At 35.9% G+C, this 19,297-nt stretch overlaps 1 protein-coding gene across 4 annotated transcripts in view; it reads right to left on the bottom strand.

The window, feature by feature from the left end:
- The window catches only part of RAPGEF6 (Rap guanine nucleotide exchange factor 6), a 178,722-nt gene that overhangs the window by 126,194 nt on the left and 33,231 nt on the right, over positions 1-19,297 (bottom strand). For 3 of the 4 annotated variants that reach the window (XM_045822778.1, XM_045822788.1, XM_045822816.1), the window contains exons 4-5: positions 16,154-16,237; positions 5,474-5,543 (exon numbers count right to left, since the gene is read on the bottom strand). In XM_045822778.1, the coding sequence (XP_045678734.1) occupies positions 5,474-5,543; positions 16,154-16,237 (154 nt within the window). The remainder of the gene's footprint in view (positions 1-5,473; positions 5,544-16,153; positions 16,238-19,297) is intronic. The other variant, XM_045822797.1, reaches the window with a different exon arrangement.

Below are 19,297 nucleotides of genomic sequence, written 5' to 3'. Positions count from 1 at the left end.
AAATGATGTAATACTGTATATAGAGAACCCTAAAGATTCCACCAAAAACAATGACTAGGATTGATAAATACCATATTTTGCCAGTATAATGTGCACCCAACTTTTTGGCTCAGACTTTCAGGAAAAAAATCTTTAATTTTTTAACGGAATTTTTAATTTATTCATATTTAGATATGTTCTTTTATTATAAAGGAATTTTAGCATTTATTTTTATAACATATTATGGTTCAAGAAATTTTATGTAGTGGCAACAAATCAATACTACCCAGGTATAATGCACTCCTTATTTTTCCCTCAAAAATGTAGGCTTTACACATGGCAAAATATGGCAAATTCAGTAAAAGCAGGATACAAACCATTATTGAGAAATCAGCTGTATTTTTTTAAAGATTTTATTTATTTTTAGGGAAGGAGTAAGAGAGTGAAAGAAACATCAATATGCAAGAGAAACATCAATTGGTTGGTTGCATCTTGCATGCCCTCAATTGGGGACGTGGCCCACAACCCAGGCATGTATCCTGACCAGAAATTGAACCAGTGACCTCTCAGTTCTCAGGACAATGCCCAACCCACTGAGCCACACCATTCATGGCTCAATTGCATTTTTATGCACAAATAAGAAACTATTAGAAGGAAAACTAAGAAACAATCCCAATTACAATTGCATCAAAAAATAAACTAAAATACCTAGGAATGAATTTAACCATGAATGTAAAAGACCTGTATCTGGAAAATTGTAAGACACTGAAAAAGAAATTAAAGAAGATACAAATAAGTGGAAGTATTTATCATATTCATGAATAGGAAGACTTAGCATCATTAGTATGTCCATATTACCCAAAGCAATCCCTAGCAACAGCATATTTCACAGAATTAGAACAAATATTTCAAAAATTTATATGAAACCACAAAAGACCACAAAGAGCCACAGCAATCTTGAGAAAGAACAAAGTTGGAGGAATCATCCTATCTGATATCAAACTATACTACAAGGCCACAGTAATCAAAACAGGATGGTATTGGCATAAGAACAGACATATGGAATAGAATAGAAAGCCCAGAAATAAACCCATGCCTTTATGGTCAATTAATATTTGACAAAGAAGTCAAGAACCTATTCAATAAATGATGTTGGAGAAATTAGACAGGTATATGCAAAAAATTAAAACCAGACCACCTCCTTAAGCCACACACAAGAATATACTTGAAATGGATTAAAGACTTAAATGTAACACTCAAAACCAAATAATCCTAGAAGAAAATATGAGCAATAAAATCTCAGATATTTCTAATAGCAATATATTTTTCCTATATCTCCTCAGCCAAGGGAAACAAAAGAAAAAAATAAATAGATGGGACCACATCAAACTAAAAAGTTTTTGCACAGCAAAGGAAACCATCAACAAAATGAAAGAACACACTGCGTGGGAGAACATAGGTGAGGGGTTAATATCCAAAATCTATTAAGAACTTATAAAACACAACACCAAAAAACCCAAACAATCCAATTAAAAAGGGGGCAAAGGACCTGATAAGACACTTTTTCACAGAGGACATACGGATGGCCAACAGACATATGAAAAGAGGCTCAATATTACTAGTAGTCAGAGAGACACAAATGATAACCACAGTGAGGTATGACCTCACACCTGTTAGAATGGCCACCATCAATAAATCAACAAGCAACAAGTGCTGGCAAGGATGCAGAGAAAGGGGAACCCTTGTGCACTATTGATAGGAATGCAGACTGGTGTAGCCACTGTGGAAAGCAGTATGCAGATACCTCAAAACATTAAAAATGGATCTGACTTTTGACCCAGTGATTCCACTTCTGGGTATATATCAGAAGAAACCCAACACGATGACTCAAAGAGTACATGTGCCCCTATGTTCACTGCAGCTTTATTTATAATAGCCAAGATCTGGAAGCAACCCAAGTGCTCACTGTAGATGAGTGGATAAAAAAGCTGTGGTATACTTACACAATGGAACACTACTCGGTGGTTAAAAAGAAGAAAATCTTGCCCTTTCCAATGCATGGATGGGCCTGGAGAGTATTATGGTAAGTGATACAAGCCAGTCAGAAAAAGATAAATACCATAATATGTTTTCACTTATATGTGGAATCTAATGAACAAAATAAATCAACAAAACAGAAACACACTCGTAACTGTCAGAGGGGAAAGTGTTGCGAGGCTAGGTGAAAAAGGTGAAGGAATTCAGAAAAATAAAGAAAAATCCTATAACCAGGATGTCAAACTCATTTTCACAGGGGGCCATATCAGCCTAGCAGTTCCCTTCAAAGAACCAAATGTAATTTTGGGACTGTATAAATGTAACTACTCTTTAACTAGGGGCAAGGAGCTCAGTGCTGCCGCCTGGTAGAAACAAGGAGCCGGGTCAGATAAAACAAGGTGGAGGCCGGATTCGGCCCTTGGGCCTTGTGTTTGCTGCCTGTGCTGTAGACAGACAGACAACAGTATGGTCACTCCCAGAGGAAAATGGGGTTGGAGGAGGCAGGAGAGGGTCAAGGAGGGACAAATGGTGATGGAAAGAGACATGAGTTGGGTGGTGAACACACAATACAATATACAAATGATGTATTATAGAACTGTACACCTTAAAGCTACATAATTTTATTGACCAATGTCACCCCAGTAAGCTCAATAAAAGAAAATCTTAAAATCATTTCAAATTATTTTCTCCTATAACTCAAAAAGCATTTTAAACTATGTTGATCATCAATAAAGTAAGGTTTTGAAATTTTAAAATTACCAACCATAAGTATATATACCAAGTATATATATTTGATGTCATATTTTGGTGATTTTGAAATATTTATGTTTATACATGTGTATTTTTTTTCTGAAACACTTTGAGTATAAATTTGAGTAAGAGAGTGCTTGTTGACCCCAAATATGTCAACACACATTTCTTAAGAACAAAGACTTTGTTTTATAAACCTCAGTACTCAAAATCAGGCATATCACCTAATAAACCAGTCAATATTCAAATTTGGTCAATTGTACCAACAACATTTACACCTAGGCCCCACCCTCCCCTTCAATACTCAGTGTAAAATCAAGCATTGTATTTAGTTATGTCTTTTTTTCTCCTTTAATCTGGAACAGTTCCTTCATCTGTTCCTTGACATTGGGATGTTTTAAAGAGTATAAATTAGTCCATCTGTAGAATGTCTTAAATTTGTTTGCCTGATTACTTTCTAAAAATTAGATTCAGGCATCCATTTCTGGCAGGAATATAGCAAAAATGATATCCTGTCCTTCTCAGTGATTCGTATCAGAAGTGGCATGATATTGGTTTGTATCCACACTGATGGTGTTAGGGATGCTTTTTGTCACAGTGATATCCTTTATGTCTACCCATCAGAAATCAGATAATTTTCCCTTTGTAAATGGAGAGATAACTCTGAGACTATGTATTTTATTTCTAAGTAAACATCAGTCACAAGTTTTACCATTCATTAATGGTGTTCTAGACTATTTGTTCCATATTCATTAGTTGGCATTGGACAATTAAAAACTTTTCCTTCCTCCCTCCTTCCCTCTCTCCTCTTTCCTTTCTTCTTTATTTCCTTTTTCTGCAGGACTTAAAAATTGTTATATTATACATGGGGGTACTATCAATTACTATAATTTTTAATTTGGATTACCAAGTTGTCCCAAATTTGGCCAACGTGTCCCTTCAATCAGGCTCATGTGTCCTTTTTCCTGTTCCCTCTAATTCTTGGAATAGTTCCTTACATTATAGAGTTAGTGATGGAAATATTTAATATTTTGATAGGGAGGTAGGTTATAAGGGGTACACATTTTTAAAATCTCAACAAAGTGTACACTTAAAATACATGTATATGCGTTTGTTCATACTCTAGCTAGCAGTGCTACTTCCTACTACTTTATAGGAAAAAACAAAAATGAACTCTGGGTTTTAAGCATAGCTATGCAGACATGAAAATATAGATGTGTGTGGGTGTGTGTACACTTAGACTGCTCTCTAGCTCTCCTCACTGAGAGGCCCTAATAGCAATGAGCCACCTGGAACAACGAAAACAACCAGCAGCAAGGTCTCGGTTTCTAAACAGCACTACCTCCCCCACTAAAACCAAGCAGGTCTGCTCAGAGAAAGCCTAAGTACAGGGCTGGGGTGGGGAAAGTATAAGCTTCCCTTTAATTTCAAAAGAAAAGTAATTCAGTAAGTAAATACAATGAACTGCACTCTTAAAAATGGTTAAGATGGTACATTTCATGGTAAGTGCACTTTACCACAATGCAACAATGTGAATCCCATTCCACAGTAAAAGCACTCCTCTTCCCCCTCCCCCGCAGCAAAGTATGATAAACACAAAATGTATCAACTAACAAGTGAGAAAACCGGTAGTGCCCAATGCATCTTCCTTGCTATGTTCCTCAATATGTTTATTTTAAAAGTGTAGTACTGAGGTCTTGATAAATATGCCATCTATACCCAACACTTACAAACAACAATGTAGAGTCCGAACTTGAATTCAAGCACAACTGACTGAATTCTTACTATGCGGGCAGCACTCTGAATAAGACATAATCTTTGTCTTCTGCAAGCTGAAAGTCCAGTTGCTTTTATAAAATATAGAACACTGAATTCATGATGATGTAGATGATGCAGCAGTTTGGCCAAGAGAAAACAAACTACGTGAAGATGTCAATCTGACTACAGTACCATAAAATGGAAAAGTGGTTTAGATTTTTTAGTGCCATGGCCTTAAAATGCTTCATTAAGAATTCAACCTCACTTCTCAACAGTTTAAATCAAATCAGATGACACGATCATCTACATGAGATGCTAGTAGGACAAGGAGCCCATTCAGTGTAAGCTACTTTTTAGTGAGGTCATCTCAGAACAAGGTAAAAAGGAGCTGTGTTCTGGGTTTTTCTAATGCTTAAAAAAAATTTTAGAAGCCAGACTTTTCTCAAGTTTCATTAACTACCTAACTTTCTTAGGAAAAACTATAGAATTATTTCTGAGTACACTCTTAAAGTACAAATAACAAGATTTAAACCATTTCCTACCTGAACAAAATTGTCTTTTATTTTTTTCTATCTCTTTACCCCAAGTTGAAGACACAGAATATGGATGTTCAAAGACTATTAATTACATTAAAGAAAGCAAAAACACTTGAAAAATCGGGGTCACTTTTTAAAACCTCTTTAAATTTTTTGGAAGAAGTAGTAAAAGAAACTACCAAATTTGGAATATGTTATATAGAATTGTATCATGTTTCAAATTCTCTCAAGGATCAAAAAATGTTTAAGTAGATGAAAATGTATCAAACTTGTTAGATGGTTCTGATGCTATTCAATAAAATATTTAAAAAGTCATTGCAATGGAACCTCCTTGAGTGTTTAAAAGCCTACTACATTTAAAGTTGAAACTGAAGCACATCAAAAAACAATTCAGCATTCTTGAAAGTTCTTACCACAATCATTTCTGAAGGCTCTAATACAAGACAATCACATCCTCTTTTTCCTCCAAACTGCTTACCAAAACTATAAAAACAGAAAAACAATTTCTTTAGCAAAGGTTATCAATGAAATATATCAATATAGGAAAGAAACAAACAGCCTAAAAAACCTAGATGTTAACCAAGAAATTCTTGTCCTATCACTTTTATTAATAAAATTTTCTTAAAAACAAAACAGATATAACCGATCTCAATACAGTTGTGTGTGAAAATTCTTTTAAAATGTCTGCCTTCATCTAATCTATGAAACTGATTATGAAAGACCCCTGCTGACTACAATTGTTGAACATCTACCAATGAGTTAAATAAAAGTAACAACGCACCCAATATAGACTAAAGCCACAATTATGGAATATTTTATAAACGTAAATTATTATAGTATTTTGGGAGGAGTATTAGACAACAGCTATAAACAACTTTAAAAATATTCACATTTGACTATATAAAGAAATGTAGTAACACAGAGGTGATTCATTTAAAAATAGTGTTGGAGCCACTGACTAACTAGCTCTTTGGGGAAAAAACTAAAACTGAATTAGCACTAAGAGAAACTGTATTTTTATATTCTTTATCTGGGAGAAAGATTTCTAAAGCAAATAAAAAAAGGAAGCATAAATAAAGAAAAAGACTCACATTTCCATTTTAAAAATTAAACTAAATTTTTAAGAAGGTGGGAGGGACATTCCAATCAAGATGGAGGCATAGATAAATATGGTTCGCCTCCTCACACAACCATAGCAAACATTACAACTAGACTACAAAACAAGTATCACCCAGAATCATCAGAAAATCCAAGCAGTATGGAAGCCCAGCAACCAATGAATTAAAGAAGTCACATTCATCCCAGGTAAGAGGGGTGGAGGTGAAGGGGCACTGAATAGGCAGTCCCATACCTAGACCACCCAACCCAGGGTTCCAGTGCTAGGAAGAGAAGTCTCCATAACTTTTGGCTGTAAAAACCAATGGGGGTTAGGGAGGTGGAAGAAGCTGCAGGATTCTCAGGAGTCTCTTCTTAGAGGGTCTGCAATGGACTAAGGACTTAACACAGACTCACTCCCTCTGGGCTCCAGCACCGGGGCAGAAGCTGGAAGGGCACCAGTGGCATACCGGGAGAAAATGAAGTGTCTGGCATCACAGCCAGTTCTGGGGACAACTCCTCCTGGATAAAACTCCAGGGGCCAGACAGCAGGCACTGTCCCCTTTCTGAGGCCTCCCCACAGAGCCAAAGAGCACTGACACCATACTGGAGATTCCATCAACCTGGTTCACATGGGTTGCTTCACTCTGGCAACTATCTAAGGCTCCACCCCCATCCAACTTCCCAGTGTGCTTTTCTACAACAGGCCACATTACTAAGACAAGGAGTCAAAGCAGCTCTACCTAACACACAGAAACAAACACAGGGAAGCTCCCAAAATGATGAGACAAAGAAACATGGCCCAAATGAAAGAACAGAACTCCAGAAAAAGAACTAAACAAAATGGAGATAAGCAATCTATCAGATGCAGAGTTCAAAACACTGGGTATTAGGATGCTCAAGGAATTCAATGGGTATACTCCAAGAGCATAAAAAAGAACCAGGTAGAAATGACAGTTACACTATGTGCAATAAAGAAAACTACAGGGAATCAATAGTGGAGTGGATAAAGCTGAGAATCAAATCAATGATTTGGAACATAAGGAAGAAAAAAAAGTTAATCAGAACAGGAAGAAGAAAAAAAAAATCCAACAAAATGAGGGTAGGCTAAGAAGTCTCTGGGACAACTTCAAACATACAAACATCTGAATCATAGGGGTGCCAGAAGGAGAAGAGGAAGAGCAAGAAATTGAAAGCTTATTTGAAAAAATAATGAACACTTACCTAATTTGGTGAAGGAAATAGACATACAAGTCCAAGAAGCACAGAGAGTCCCAAACAAGAGGGACCCAAAGAGGACCACACCAAAGACACATCATAATTAAAATGCCAAAGGTTAAAGATAAAGAGAGAATCTTAAAAGCAGCAAGAGAAAAGCAGTTACCCACAAGGAATTCCCTTAAGACTGTCAACTTATTTTCAAAAGAAACTTGGCAGGCTAGAAGGGGTAGGAAGAAGTATTCAAAGTGATGAAAAGCAAGGACCAACCACCAGCCCAGATTATTCTACCCAGCAAAGCTCTCATTTAGAATTGAAGGGTGGATAAAGTGCTTCCCAGACAAGGTAAAGCTAAAGGAGTTCACCATCACCAAGCCATTATTAACATGAAATGTTAAAAAACAACAACAACAAAAAAAAACACCATGAAATGTTAAAGACACTTATTTAAGAAAAAGATCAAAAGTATAAACATTAAAATGGCAATAAATTCACAACCATCAACAATTGATTCTAAAAACAAACTAAGCAAACAAGCAGAACAGAAACAGAATCACAGATATGGAGATCATTTGGAGGATTATCAGTTGTAAGGGGAAAAGGGAAGAATGGGGGAAAAGGTGCAGGGATTAAGAAATACAACTTGGGAGGTACAGGGAAATGTTAAGGACAGAAAATGGACTAGCTGAAAAACTTACATGCATCAACCCATAGACATGAACTAAGGCAGGGGATTGCTGGAAGGGAATGGAGGTACTGGGTGGAAGAGGCCAAAATGGGACAACTGTAATAGCATAATCGATAAAATATATTTTTTAAAATGGTGGGGGGAATAGAAAAAAAAATACTTTTTAATTATGTTATACAAAAGGTTAATATACCGAGTATGTGGAGTGCATTTAAAAAGCACTCCACATACTAAGATTATAAAAGCAATCTAAAAATATTATATAAATAAAAATTAATATAAGTAAAATAATTTATGCAAAAATAACCAAATGAGAAGCCTCCATTAATAAATAATACAAACAAAATATAAAATACCAAAAAGTAAACTTAAAGAAATACAGAAATCATTTATAAAAATTTATAATTTTATTGATGGACTGAAAACAGGGCTTGAATGAAAGAAGCGACAGCATGTCAATTTTCCACAAAGTATAAGGTTATATACAAAAATTAGTTTATGACAAAATTCTAATCAAAATTCCAAATGCAATTTTAAATATAACAAAAAGCACTTGTTTTTCTTAAGCAGAACTGTATGCTTTGTTTGTATTTCTCCAACTTTTACATCATCTACTAGATGTATTTATGTATTAGATTCTAATACATAAAACAAAAACAAATAATAAAAGTTTGCTTTCAAAAATGATGAAATAAGACGTATTAGATTTGCTCTCCAAAATGAAAACACAAAGTATATAAAACAACAATTTCAAGACACTGGAAAACAGGTAGGACAGTGCTGTGCTCCCCGAGAGAAAAGAAAACAAAAATCAAAACAAAACCCTAAGACGACCACTACACTATCTGATTTTACTATGTTCTGGCAGTCTCTAGACCATAATGCAAAACAAAAGCCTAACAGAGCCTGACAATCTCAATGAACTGAAGAGACGGGTAGTTTTGGGGTGTGGGGGATAGGGGAAAAGATCATTAAAATTTACAGGGTAGAGGACAGAAAAAAAAGGGAGGGGGGAGAGAGGGAGAGGGGGAGAGAGAGAGAGAGAGAACAAGAATGTGCATGAGCGTGCACATGTGAGCACACATATGTTTTTCGGTGAAATTCAGAAAGGCTTCCTTGAGCTTTTGGGTGAACACCACAAATACGTGAGAACAAACCATAAACCACCAAAATGCAGAGACAACACAACATATGGAGCACTGGGCAGGGTCCTCAGAAATGTATATTCTTAGAAACTTATACATCAGTCTTAAACTAAAAAAATGCTGGACTTGCACAAAGATAAAATTTAAGACTCAAAATGACCAAATGGATTTCAATGAACTAAAACAGAATGTCAGAAGAAAGCCCAATACTACCCTAAAGAAATACAGCAAAAGCTGGAACCCAGCAAGGTAAAATTTGTGATGTCCAACATCCAGTGAAACAAACCAAAACAACAGGTGTACCAGGAAGCAGGAAAACATGATCCATAACCAAGAGGAAAACCAATCGATATACACAGACTCAGAACTGTTAGCAATGAGGAGACCAATAGGTAAGAACATTAAAACAGCTACTACTGAGTATGTTCCACATGTTGAAAAAAGTAGAGAAAAATATGAACACAATAAAGAGAAAAACAGAAACCGAAAAAGACTGAGTGGAATGTTCTATCACATCATCCACGCATACACGTAATGTCTGGTCATCCCATTTTCTTGTACATTTATAACTGGTGTGTAGTTTTGCACAGTATCAACTTGATGTACTGAATATAAAGTTTCCTCTCAATTTTTCATCTGCTAATTTTAGCATACATTTTTGACCAGTGTCTACATCTAATGCATTATTAGACCTACTGAAATAGGGATTTTACAATTCTATCATTTCTACTGAATTTATCAGGTGAAGTACTGATATAAAGAAACACACTCCCTCATCAACTTTCTCAGTTCTTGCAATAATAGTTTAAACAAGAAAGGCAGAATAAATGCTTCAACTGTAGATGACATGATTGTATAAAGTAAATCCTATGAATTCTATTTTTAAAAAAGCTACCAGAAATAAGTGAATTTAGCAAGATTAAAGGATACAAGTTCAATATCTAAAAATCAATCATTTTTTGTATATTTGCAACAAGTTATCTGAAAAATCTTTTAATGCCACTTAAAATAAAATAAAAACAAATATTTAAGAGATAAATTTATCAAAATCTATACAAGACCCCTACAAAGCTACAAACTGCAGAGAAACAAACAAACAAACAAACAAACCCTGCAGAGAGATATTAAAAATGACCAAAATGAAATGATGTATCTTCTTTATGGGTTGTTCTACACATTCAATGCAATCAGAAAGTTGTCTAGGGGAAATGACATAATAATTCCAAAGTTTACATGAAAATGTAAAGACCCTAAAATAGCTAAAGCAATTTTGGAAAACAAGGACAAAGTTAAAACATTTATATTATCAGATTTCACAACATAATGTAAAGCTAGAACACTCAAGATGGTATGGCATCGGATCAACTTATGCAATTAAATAAGACAGAACAAAATCAGATCCATACATGTACGTTCAACTGATGTTTGACAAAGTATCAAAGGAATTCAATGGGCAAAGATAGTATTTTCTACAAATGGTGATGAAACCACCAGATATCACAATAGGAAAAAATGAAAAACCTTATTATAACATCGTAAACAAGAAAGTAAGAAAGGAATAATATAAATAAAAAATGAAAATTATAAAATTCTTACAGCAATAAAATTTTTGTACATGCCCTAGATGATGATTAGGGAGTTTCCTCTGGCATGTCTAGTAGGTTCAAAGATTTTGTCATGAACAAGTTTTAAATTTTGTCAAATTTTTTGTGTTTACTAAAAAGGTCATGTGGTTATTGTCCATTTTTACTAGCAGAGTATATTGCATTAATTGATTTACAGATGTTAAACTTCCTTGCATTTCTAGAATAACCACAACTTGCTCATACTTTCCAATACTTTTAATACATTACTGGATTTGTTTTGCTGTTGTTACTCTTCCTACATGTATGTTCATGAGAGATAATTCATAGGTTTCACCTCTTGTGATGTCTTTGTCTGGCATTGGTATCAGGGTAATAGTGGCCTCAGAAAATAAGCTAAAAGTGTTCCCTCTCCCCTTATTTTTCCAAAATAGCTTGTGCAAGATATATGATAATGCTTCCTCAAATATTTGAAAACACTTAACAATAAAGCCATCTGGGCCTAGGCTTTTCTTTGTGGAAATATAGTTACTAATACACAGAATTTCTTCACTATAAAAGTATTTTCTCTTCCTTATGAGTTTCTTACAACATTTTCTACTCTCCAACTTACTTTATTGTAAGAATATAGTAAACAATGCATATAACATACAAATATCTGTTAACTTTTTTCAGTAAGGCTTCCAGTCAAAAAAGAAGGTTATTAATAGTTAAGTTATTGAGGAGCCAAAGGTTATACTGGGCTTTTCAACTTCACAAGGGATCATTACCACACCCCATGTTGTTCAAGGGTCCCCTGAATTTTTCACTTTTTTTATTTAACAAATATTTGTTTTAGACATTCTCTGTGCTTATCATTCTTCCCCCACTATTCTCTAGTCCCTCACCCAGCTCCATTTTTTTACTTTCTAACTGCTCCCTAAACACACATTATATGTGTACTGTTTACTTACTTATTGCCAGTGATGGCTGACCTTCTGTGTAACTTGACTAGGCCTCAGGATGCCTAGATAGTTGGCCAAACTTTCTGAGTGTGTCTATGAGAGTGTTTTTTTAAAGTATATTTTATTGATTATGCTATTACAGTTGTCCCATTTTTTCCTCCCCTTTATTCCCCTCTACCACGCCCCCTACCAGCACTCCCCACCCACTTAGTTCATGTCCATGGGTAGTACATGTAAGTTGTTTGGCTTCTCCATTTCCTATACAACTCTTCACCTCCCCCTGTCTATTTTGTACCTACCATTTATGCTTATTTCCTGTACCTTTCCTCCATCCTCCCCTCTCCCCCTCTGCACTGATAACCCCTCCATGTGATCTCCATCTCTGTGATTCTGTACCAGTTGTTCGCTTACTTTTTGTTTTTTTAGGTTCAGTTGTTGATAGCTGTGAGTTTGCTGTCACTTTACTGTTCATAGTTTTGATCTTCTGTTTCTTAGATAAGTCCCTTTAACATTTCATAGAATAAGGACTTGGGTGTTGATGAACTCCTTTAACTTGACCTTATCTGGGAAACACTTTATCTGCCCTTCCATTCTAAATGATAGCCTTGCTGGATAAAGTAATCTTGGATGTAGGTCCTTGCTTTCCAAGACTTTGAATACTTCTTTCCAGCCCTTTCTTGCCTGCAAAGTTTCTTTAAGAAATCAGCTGACAGTCTTATGGGAACTCCCATGTAGGTAACTAATTTCTTTTCTCTTCCTGCTTTTAAGATTCTCTCTTTAACTTTTGGCATTTTAATTATGACATGTCTTGGAGTGGGCCTCTTTGCATCCATCTTGTTTGGGACTCTCTGTGCTTCCTACACTTGCATGTCTATTTCCTTCACCAAGTTAGGGAAGTTTTCTTTCATTATTTTTTCAAATAGATGTCCAATTTCTTGCTCTTTCTCTTCTCCTGGAACCCCTATGATGTGAATGTTGGACCTCTTGAAGTTGTCCCAGAGATTGCTTATACTAACCTCAATTTTTTGGATTCTTTTTTTCTTCTTCTTGTTCTGATTGCTTCTTGGCTTCCTTACATTTCATATCATTGATTTGATTCTTAGCTTCATCCACTCTACTGTTGTTTCCCTGTAAATTGTTCTTTATTTCAATTAGTGTTTCTTTTATTTCTGGCTGGATTTTTTTATGCTTCTGAAGCCCTCACTAAGTTCCCTGAGCATCTTTATAACCAGTATTTTGGACTCTGCATCTGATAGATTGCATATCTCCATTTTGTTTGGCACTTTTTTGGAGTTTTCACTTGTTCTTAGCACCTGTTCTTTCAATTGATCCATGTTTCTCTGTCTCCTTGTTTTGCCAGCCTCCCTGTGTTTGTTTCTATGTGTTAGGTAGAGCTTCTTTGACTCCGTGTATTGGTGGTGTGGTCTAATGTAATAGGTGTCCTATAGGGTCCAGTGGCACAGTCTACGTGAGTCTGTGAGGAAGGTAGGTTAGGAAGGGGAGTGTGCCCTGCAATGGAAGGTGGGTTACTCTAGTGCCCTGAGCTGCTAGTATAGGCTCTGGCCACCTGCAACCCTGAAATGGTATAAACGAGTTGAAAAATAATCATCTTACTTGTTTTCATTCACTTTTCTAATTGTGTAACTTCACATATACTTCAATGTTTAATACTCAAAGTGTTTATTCAGAAGTTTGGTTATGTTTTTGTGACCACAAATATGCCAGAGGAACTGAACCCTTGTTAATATCAACTAGCCTATGGTAAAACTGGTTTTGTTATAAGTCATTTCACTTAAAGCTGCGGTTTCCAAAAACTTATCTATGATGTTAAGTGAGTACTTACTACATTCTACTCTTAAAAAACAACTTCTGGCTTGCTACTGGGCTTTGGTAAACTGAATGCCCAATTGTGCATGGGGCATCAAGTGATTCTGTAGCCTAAAACTTCCCATCAGGAACTGTGCAGCCAACCATTAAGGTTGGACATGAGCAAGAGCTACCAATCTACTATCAAATAAACATGGTATATAAGAGACTGAGTTTACCCAGGTCCACAGTAAGCTGCATGAGCAGGTGGCTCAGACCCCTTCAACATCAACATCTGCTACATTTTCTCTTCTACCTCAATTTATGCCTATGCCCACCTAGGGAGCTACACTGAGGAAGAAAAAACTTGAGGATGTTTTACAGATGAGTGTGTACAACATGCTGGTCCCACCTGAAAGTGGACAGCCCTACTCAGAGGTAACCCTGAAGGAAGGTGGTAAAGGAAAATCCTCCTAGGGAACGAACTTCAAGCAGTACATCTCGTGGTCCATCTTTTCTGAATTGAGAGACAGTTGAAATTATCAACCTAAATAGGTCCATGGGCAGTTATTAATGGTTTGGTTGAGTGGTCATGGACTTGGAAGGAACAGAATTAGAAGACTGATCAATGAAGACATCCAAGAGGAGGTATGTAGAAGGATCTCTTTCAGAATGGGCACAGACTTTGAAGATGTCTGTATCCCATATAAATGCCCAAAGGGTACCCAGTGTAGAGGAGGCTTTTAATAATCAGGTAAACAAAATGACATGCTCTTTGGGTGTCAAACTCTTTCCCCAGCCACCCCAAATGCTTATTCAATGGGCCCATGAACGAAGTGGCCACAGAGGCAGAGATGGAGAATACACAGCCTCAACGCTAATGCTACTACTGGTACCTAATTTTCCAACAGCAGAGACCAACACTGAGCCTCTTACATGGCACCATTCCTTAAGTAACCAAAAACTACGGTTTTATTTAAATCAGTCAACAATGTTTTATTCTACTAGTCAAGAAGTACAGATTTCATTTAATCAAAGGCCAACGATGGAGTGTTTCAGGACTCAAAGACATGACTTTAAAGATGGGATCAAAACTAAGATATCCCATACCATCTATCTAGTAGACTGTATCTTCATACTTAAATTTAATAGTTATTCAACTAAATCAATTTAGCTGCAATCAGAAGTCTTACTTTTTAAAAGACCAAAAGTCTCTGCAACATTATTAGAAAAAAGTCACTAAAAAATTACATTTTTATGAAGCACTGCTGACAGGGCAAATTCACCAATACAACTGACCATCTTTCTAACTACCCTTCTCTTCTTTTACCTAATAATCGCGGTGGTGATAATGAACAATTACGTGTTAAAAGGCACTATTCTAAGAGTTTCATTAAATATTAATTCATTTATTCCTCAAAACTAGGCTATTAAATAGGTTCTATTATTACCCTCATTTTTCAGCTGAGAAAATGGAGGTACTAAGGGACTAAGCGAGCACACAGGTGGACTCAGGCAGTCTGGCTCTAGAGTGTCACTTTCTTGAGACTTCTGTTGGGAGCTCTGGTAGCAGCCTGCCAAAATCTCATAAAGACCCTTAAGCAGGTACTATTAGCATCCTCATTTCATACTCAAGAAACTAAAATTCATCCAAAGTAAGATAACTAATAACTAATAATAATAGGATTATTATATCTAGTTTGACTTTCTCTAAAAACCAGTTTCTTAACTACTAAGACACGGTACCTCTCTCTATAATCATTAATATCAACAAATTCAGAAGCCATCAGATATATCAGATCAACTTTCACATAAAACTAAATATCAAATAGGACTAAGATATTATGCCATGGTATAAACTTAAAAGATTACACCCTCAGAAAGAATTAAATACTGATTGATTCCTGCCAAGTATTCCTAATTATCAACAAGCAAAGACATTTATAAAATGAGAGAAAATACACAACCTACATGAAACAGATTAACATAAGAAAGAAACATTGGGTTGACCAGAAAGTTTGTTGGTTTTCCCCCAGAAGACGGCTCTAACAACACTTAGTCGTCTTTAACTTCATTTGAAACAATTTTGTGAGACTATGCTGTGACAGCTATCATATGAGTGTGCATCTAAAAAAAAAACTTACGAAAATTGGTGAATTTCTGTATAGCCACTTTAATATTGAAGATGGAAGAATACACACAACATTTTTGGCATATTATGTTTTATTACTTCAAGAAAGGTAAAAACGCAACTGGAACATGCAAAAAAAGATTGGTGCAGTGTACGGAAAAAGTGCTGTGACTGATTAAACATGTCGAAAATGGTTTGTGAAGTTTCATGCTGGAGATTTCTCACTGGGTGATGTTCCCCAGTCAGGTACGTCCATTGAAGTTCATAGTGATCAAATTGATACATTATTTGAGAACAACTAATGTTCTGCCATATGGGAGATGGCCGACATATTCAAAATATCCAAATTAATAGAATTACTGGTGAAAATAAAAAATGTACCTTTTATTTCACAGTAAAAACTAAATGGACTTTTTGGTCAACCCAACAGATACAATGTTAACTCTGCCTACCACATGCACTAAGCAGCAAATATGTACGTACCTGCAAGGAGGCAAGACCATGGAGTCTTTCATAAGCACAGATCCAGAAAGCAGGATGTACCAACATCTGGCAATAGTTTCCGAACTGTTTAAATAAATAAGTAAATGAGTAAATAAATACACACAGTTACATGTATATGAAGTCAATAGAAAATACTTAACATGAAATATAGTCTGATACAGAAAATCATTAAAAATTAAGTAACACAGGCCATGTTCACACAGGAAAAACTATAATCATTACCTTTGACAGACTTCAGAAATATATGTTGTGTGGTGACTGCTGGGGGAGGATAAAGGGACTAAATGGTAATGGGAAGAGATACAATAAAGATGAAAAAGATTAAAGATTAAAATCAAAGTCTAAACAAAAGGTATGTTTATTAGCTTTATCTTATTAATTATATCATTAAATTCACATTCTTCATTTATGTGTATTAGACCATCATATCTGATGAAGATTAACTTAAACATTATACATCTGCACAGCAGAAATTCTATTTCCGATAACTTTCATGTATACTGAAGACAGTATTATTTGAAATTCACAAATTTATCAATGTTATATCTTTACTTCCAACTAAGTTTGGATAATAACGATCTACTTATTGCTTTCAATGTTATTCTGAAAAACATAAAAATATGCCTACCCAAATATCTCATTTTATATGTTTGAAGGATAAAATAAAAGAGTATCAGATGACTTAAGTCCATCAACATTTTAGTTCAGTTAAATCTCCAGTGAAAACCCAGAATCTTGTTAGATGTTAGTTTATAATCTAAACTAATCTCTTTCTATCAAATATCTTTATTTACCATACCTCAGGCTTTAATCAATCTTAATATAAAGAAGATTCTAATATCTATAAAACAAATCTTTCCTCTGAGATGAAGAACTGTACAAGGCTGTCCAGAAAAAGTCCAACCACTGTTAATACAATGAGAAAGGTTTGAGTGACATCGATGTAACCTGGCAGCCAAGGAGAGTGGACTGGGATGTGCATGCATGAACAATGATGACTTCAGGTGGTAGCTGCTATTGAGTGAGCATGTGTATTGTGTAGCCATTGCATTCAAAATGACTGAGCAAGTAGAGCAACAAATCTACATCAAATTTTGTGCTAAGCTTGAGCATTCCTCCACAGAAACTATTTGGATGTTTCAGGAGAACACAGCTATGGACAACTGGTAGCTGGCAGCTTCATCAAGACAACTGCCCCTGCTCATGCATCGTATGTTGTGCAGAGTTTTTTGGCAAAACATCAAGTCACCCAGGTGACTCAGCCCCTCCATAGCCCAGATTTGGAGTACTGCGACTTCTGGCTTTTCCCAAAACTAAAATCACCTTTGAAAGGAAGAGATTTCAGACCACTGATGAGATCCAGAAAAATATGACAGGGCAGCTGATGGTGACTGGGAGAACTATGTGAAGGTCCCAAGGTGCCTACTTTGAAGGGGATTGAGGTATTTTTGTCCTATGTACAATGTTTCTTGTATCTTCTTCAATAAATGCCTCTATTTTTCATATTACATGGCTGGATAATTTTCTGGCCAGACCTTGTATATCTATCTATCTTGCTGTCTACTTGACAAGTCATCTTACACATCTAACAGAAAACTCAAACTCAAAATATTCAAAATCTACCGCACTATCATTTTCTTCAAACTTGGATCTTTTCTAGTATTCTACGTCCTCAATGAATATAGCACCATCCTCCATCCAGAAACCCAGGCCTCCAATCCATTCCCCAGAGCACCCAGGGTAAGCTTTCTGGGTCAATCCTAATTGCTTACCATGAGAAGGAAAAATTAGCGTCAACTCTCCAGTGGGTACTTTAAAGTTCGTTATATCCCTTCTGCTCTTCACCAAGGGGAAGATGCAAATGGCTGCAAAATTCCTGCTTAAGGTTCTTTGATTTAGAAATTCCACTGCTGCCCTGGCTGGTGTGGCTCAGTGGATTGAGGGCCAGCCTACAAACTGAAAGGTCACCTGTTCAATGTTAGGGCACATGCCTAGGTTGTGGGCCAGGTGACCATTCTGGGACGAACAAGATGCAACCAATCAATGTTTCACTTCCTCTATCTCTCTCCCTTCTCCTCTCTCTGAAAATAAAATTGTTTTAAAAAATAAAAACCTCTTTTCCTTTAAAAAATAAAAATTCTACTTCCTTATTCTTTTGAAATACGAGTTTTACAAATTCAAGAAGGAAAAAAATCAACACAGGAAAAATTTGTCCAAACATGAGAGAAGAAAGTTATGAATGGATGCCATGACAAGCATCCAAATTTTATCTCACTTGGCAGAAGCAGTCACAGTTATCAGTAAATTCCACTACGAATGCAGGAAAAATCCTGAAGTTCACGCCTATCACCAAGAGAACCAAGCCAGCATATGAATCAGAATCTGTTCAGATCTGGCAAAGAATTCCACTCTCAGAGCATGGCTGGACAGTGCAGCTGGTAAGTGAACAAAGGAAAGTGAAACTCTTTAAGGTGGGTGCTATCTTCTCCTCTCTTTTTGCAAGCAAATGAATCCAAAAGTAATCCAGCCCAGAGAAGGGAGGTATACTTAATCTTGTCAGATTGTACTCCTTAGAAGGCTTCATACTGCTCCTAAAACAAAGGCCAAAGACTTAGGCCTCAGCCTACCACTCCAAGTTCCTCTTCTATTGGTCCTCTTCTTTGCTCATGGCACCTGAACAGTTTATACATTTTTTTCAGTTTCCATATTTTTTATTTTATTTTTCAAGTACAATTTATATTCAACACTTATATATTAGTTTCAGGTGTACAGCACAGTGAATAGGCATTCATCTAAGTTACAAAGAGATCCCTCCAATAATTCAAATGCCCACCTGGCACCACAGATAGTTATTATAATATAGTTAACTATATTCCCTATGTTTTACCTTACATCCCCATGACTATTTTGTAAGTATCGATTCTGAACACGCTGGTTTTATAAGACCTGCGCAAACATCAACACAATCCAGTTTTGGAATACTTCTATCATCACAGAGATCTCTTATGCCATTTTTGCAGTCAATCCCTGCCCCCATGTAACCAATTAGCTGCTTTGTCTCTACAGATAAAAATTCTATTACCTGGACAGTTATATAAGTGGAATCTTATAACATGGGGTGTT

This window comes from Phyllostomus hastatus, unplaced genomic scaffold (genome assembly GCF_019186645.2).
Source record: "Phyllostomus hastatus isolate PE091 unplaced genomic scaffold, TTU_PhHast_1.1 phas_contig_150, whole genome shotgun sequence".
In the NCBI taxonomy this organism is placed as follows: domain Eukaryota; kingdom Metazoa; phylum Chordata; class Mammalia; order Chiroptera; family Phyllostomidae; genus Phyllostomus; species Phyllostomus hastatus.
This window is presented reverse-complemented; position numbering and strand designations above follow the sequence as displayed.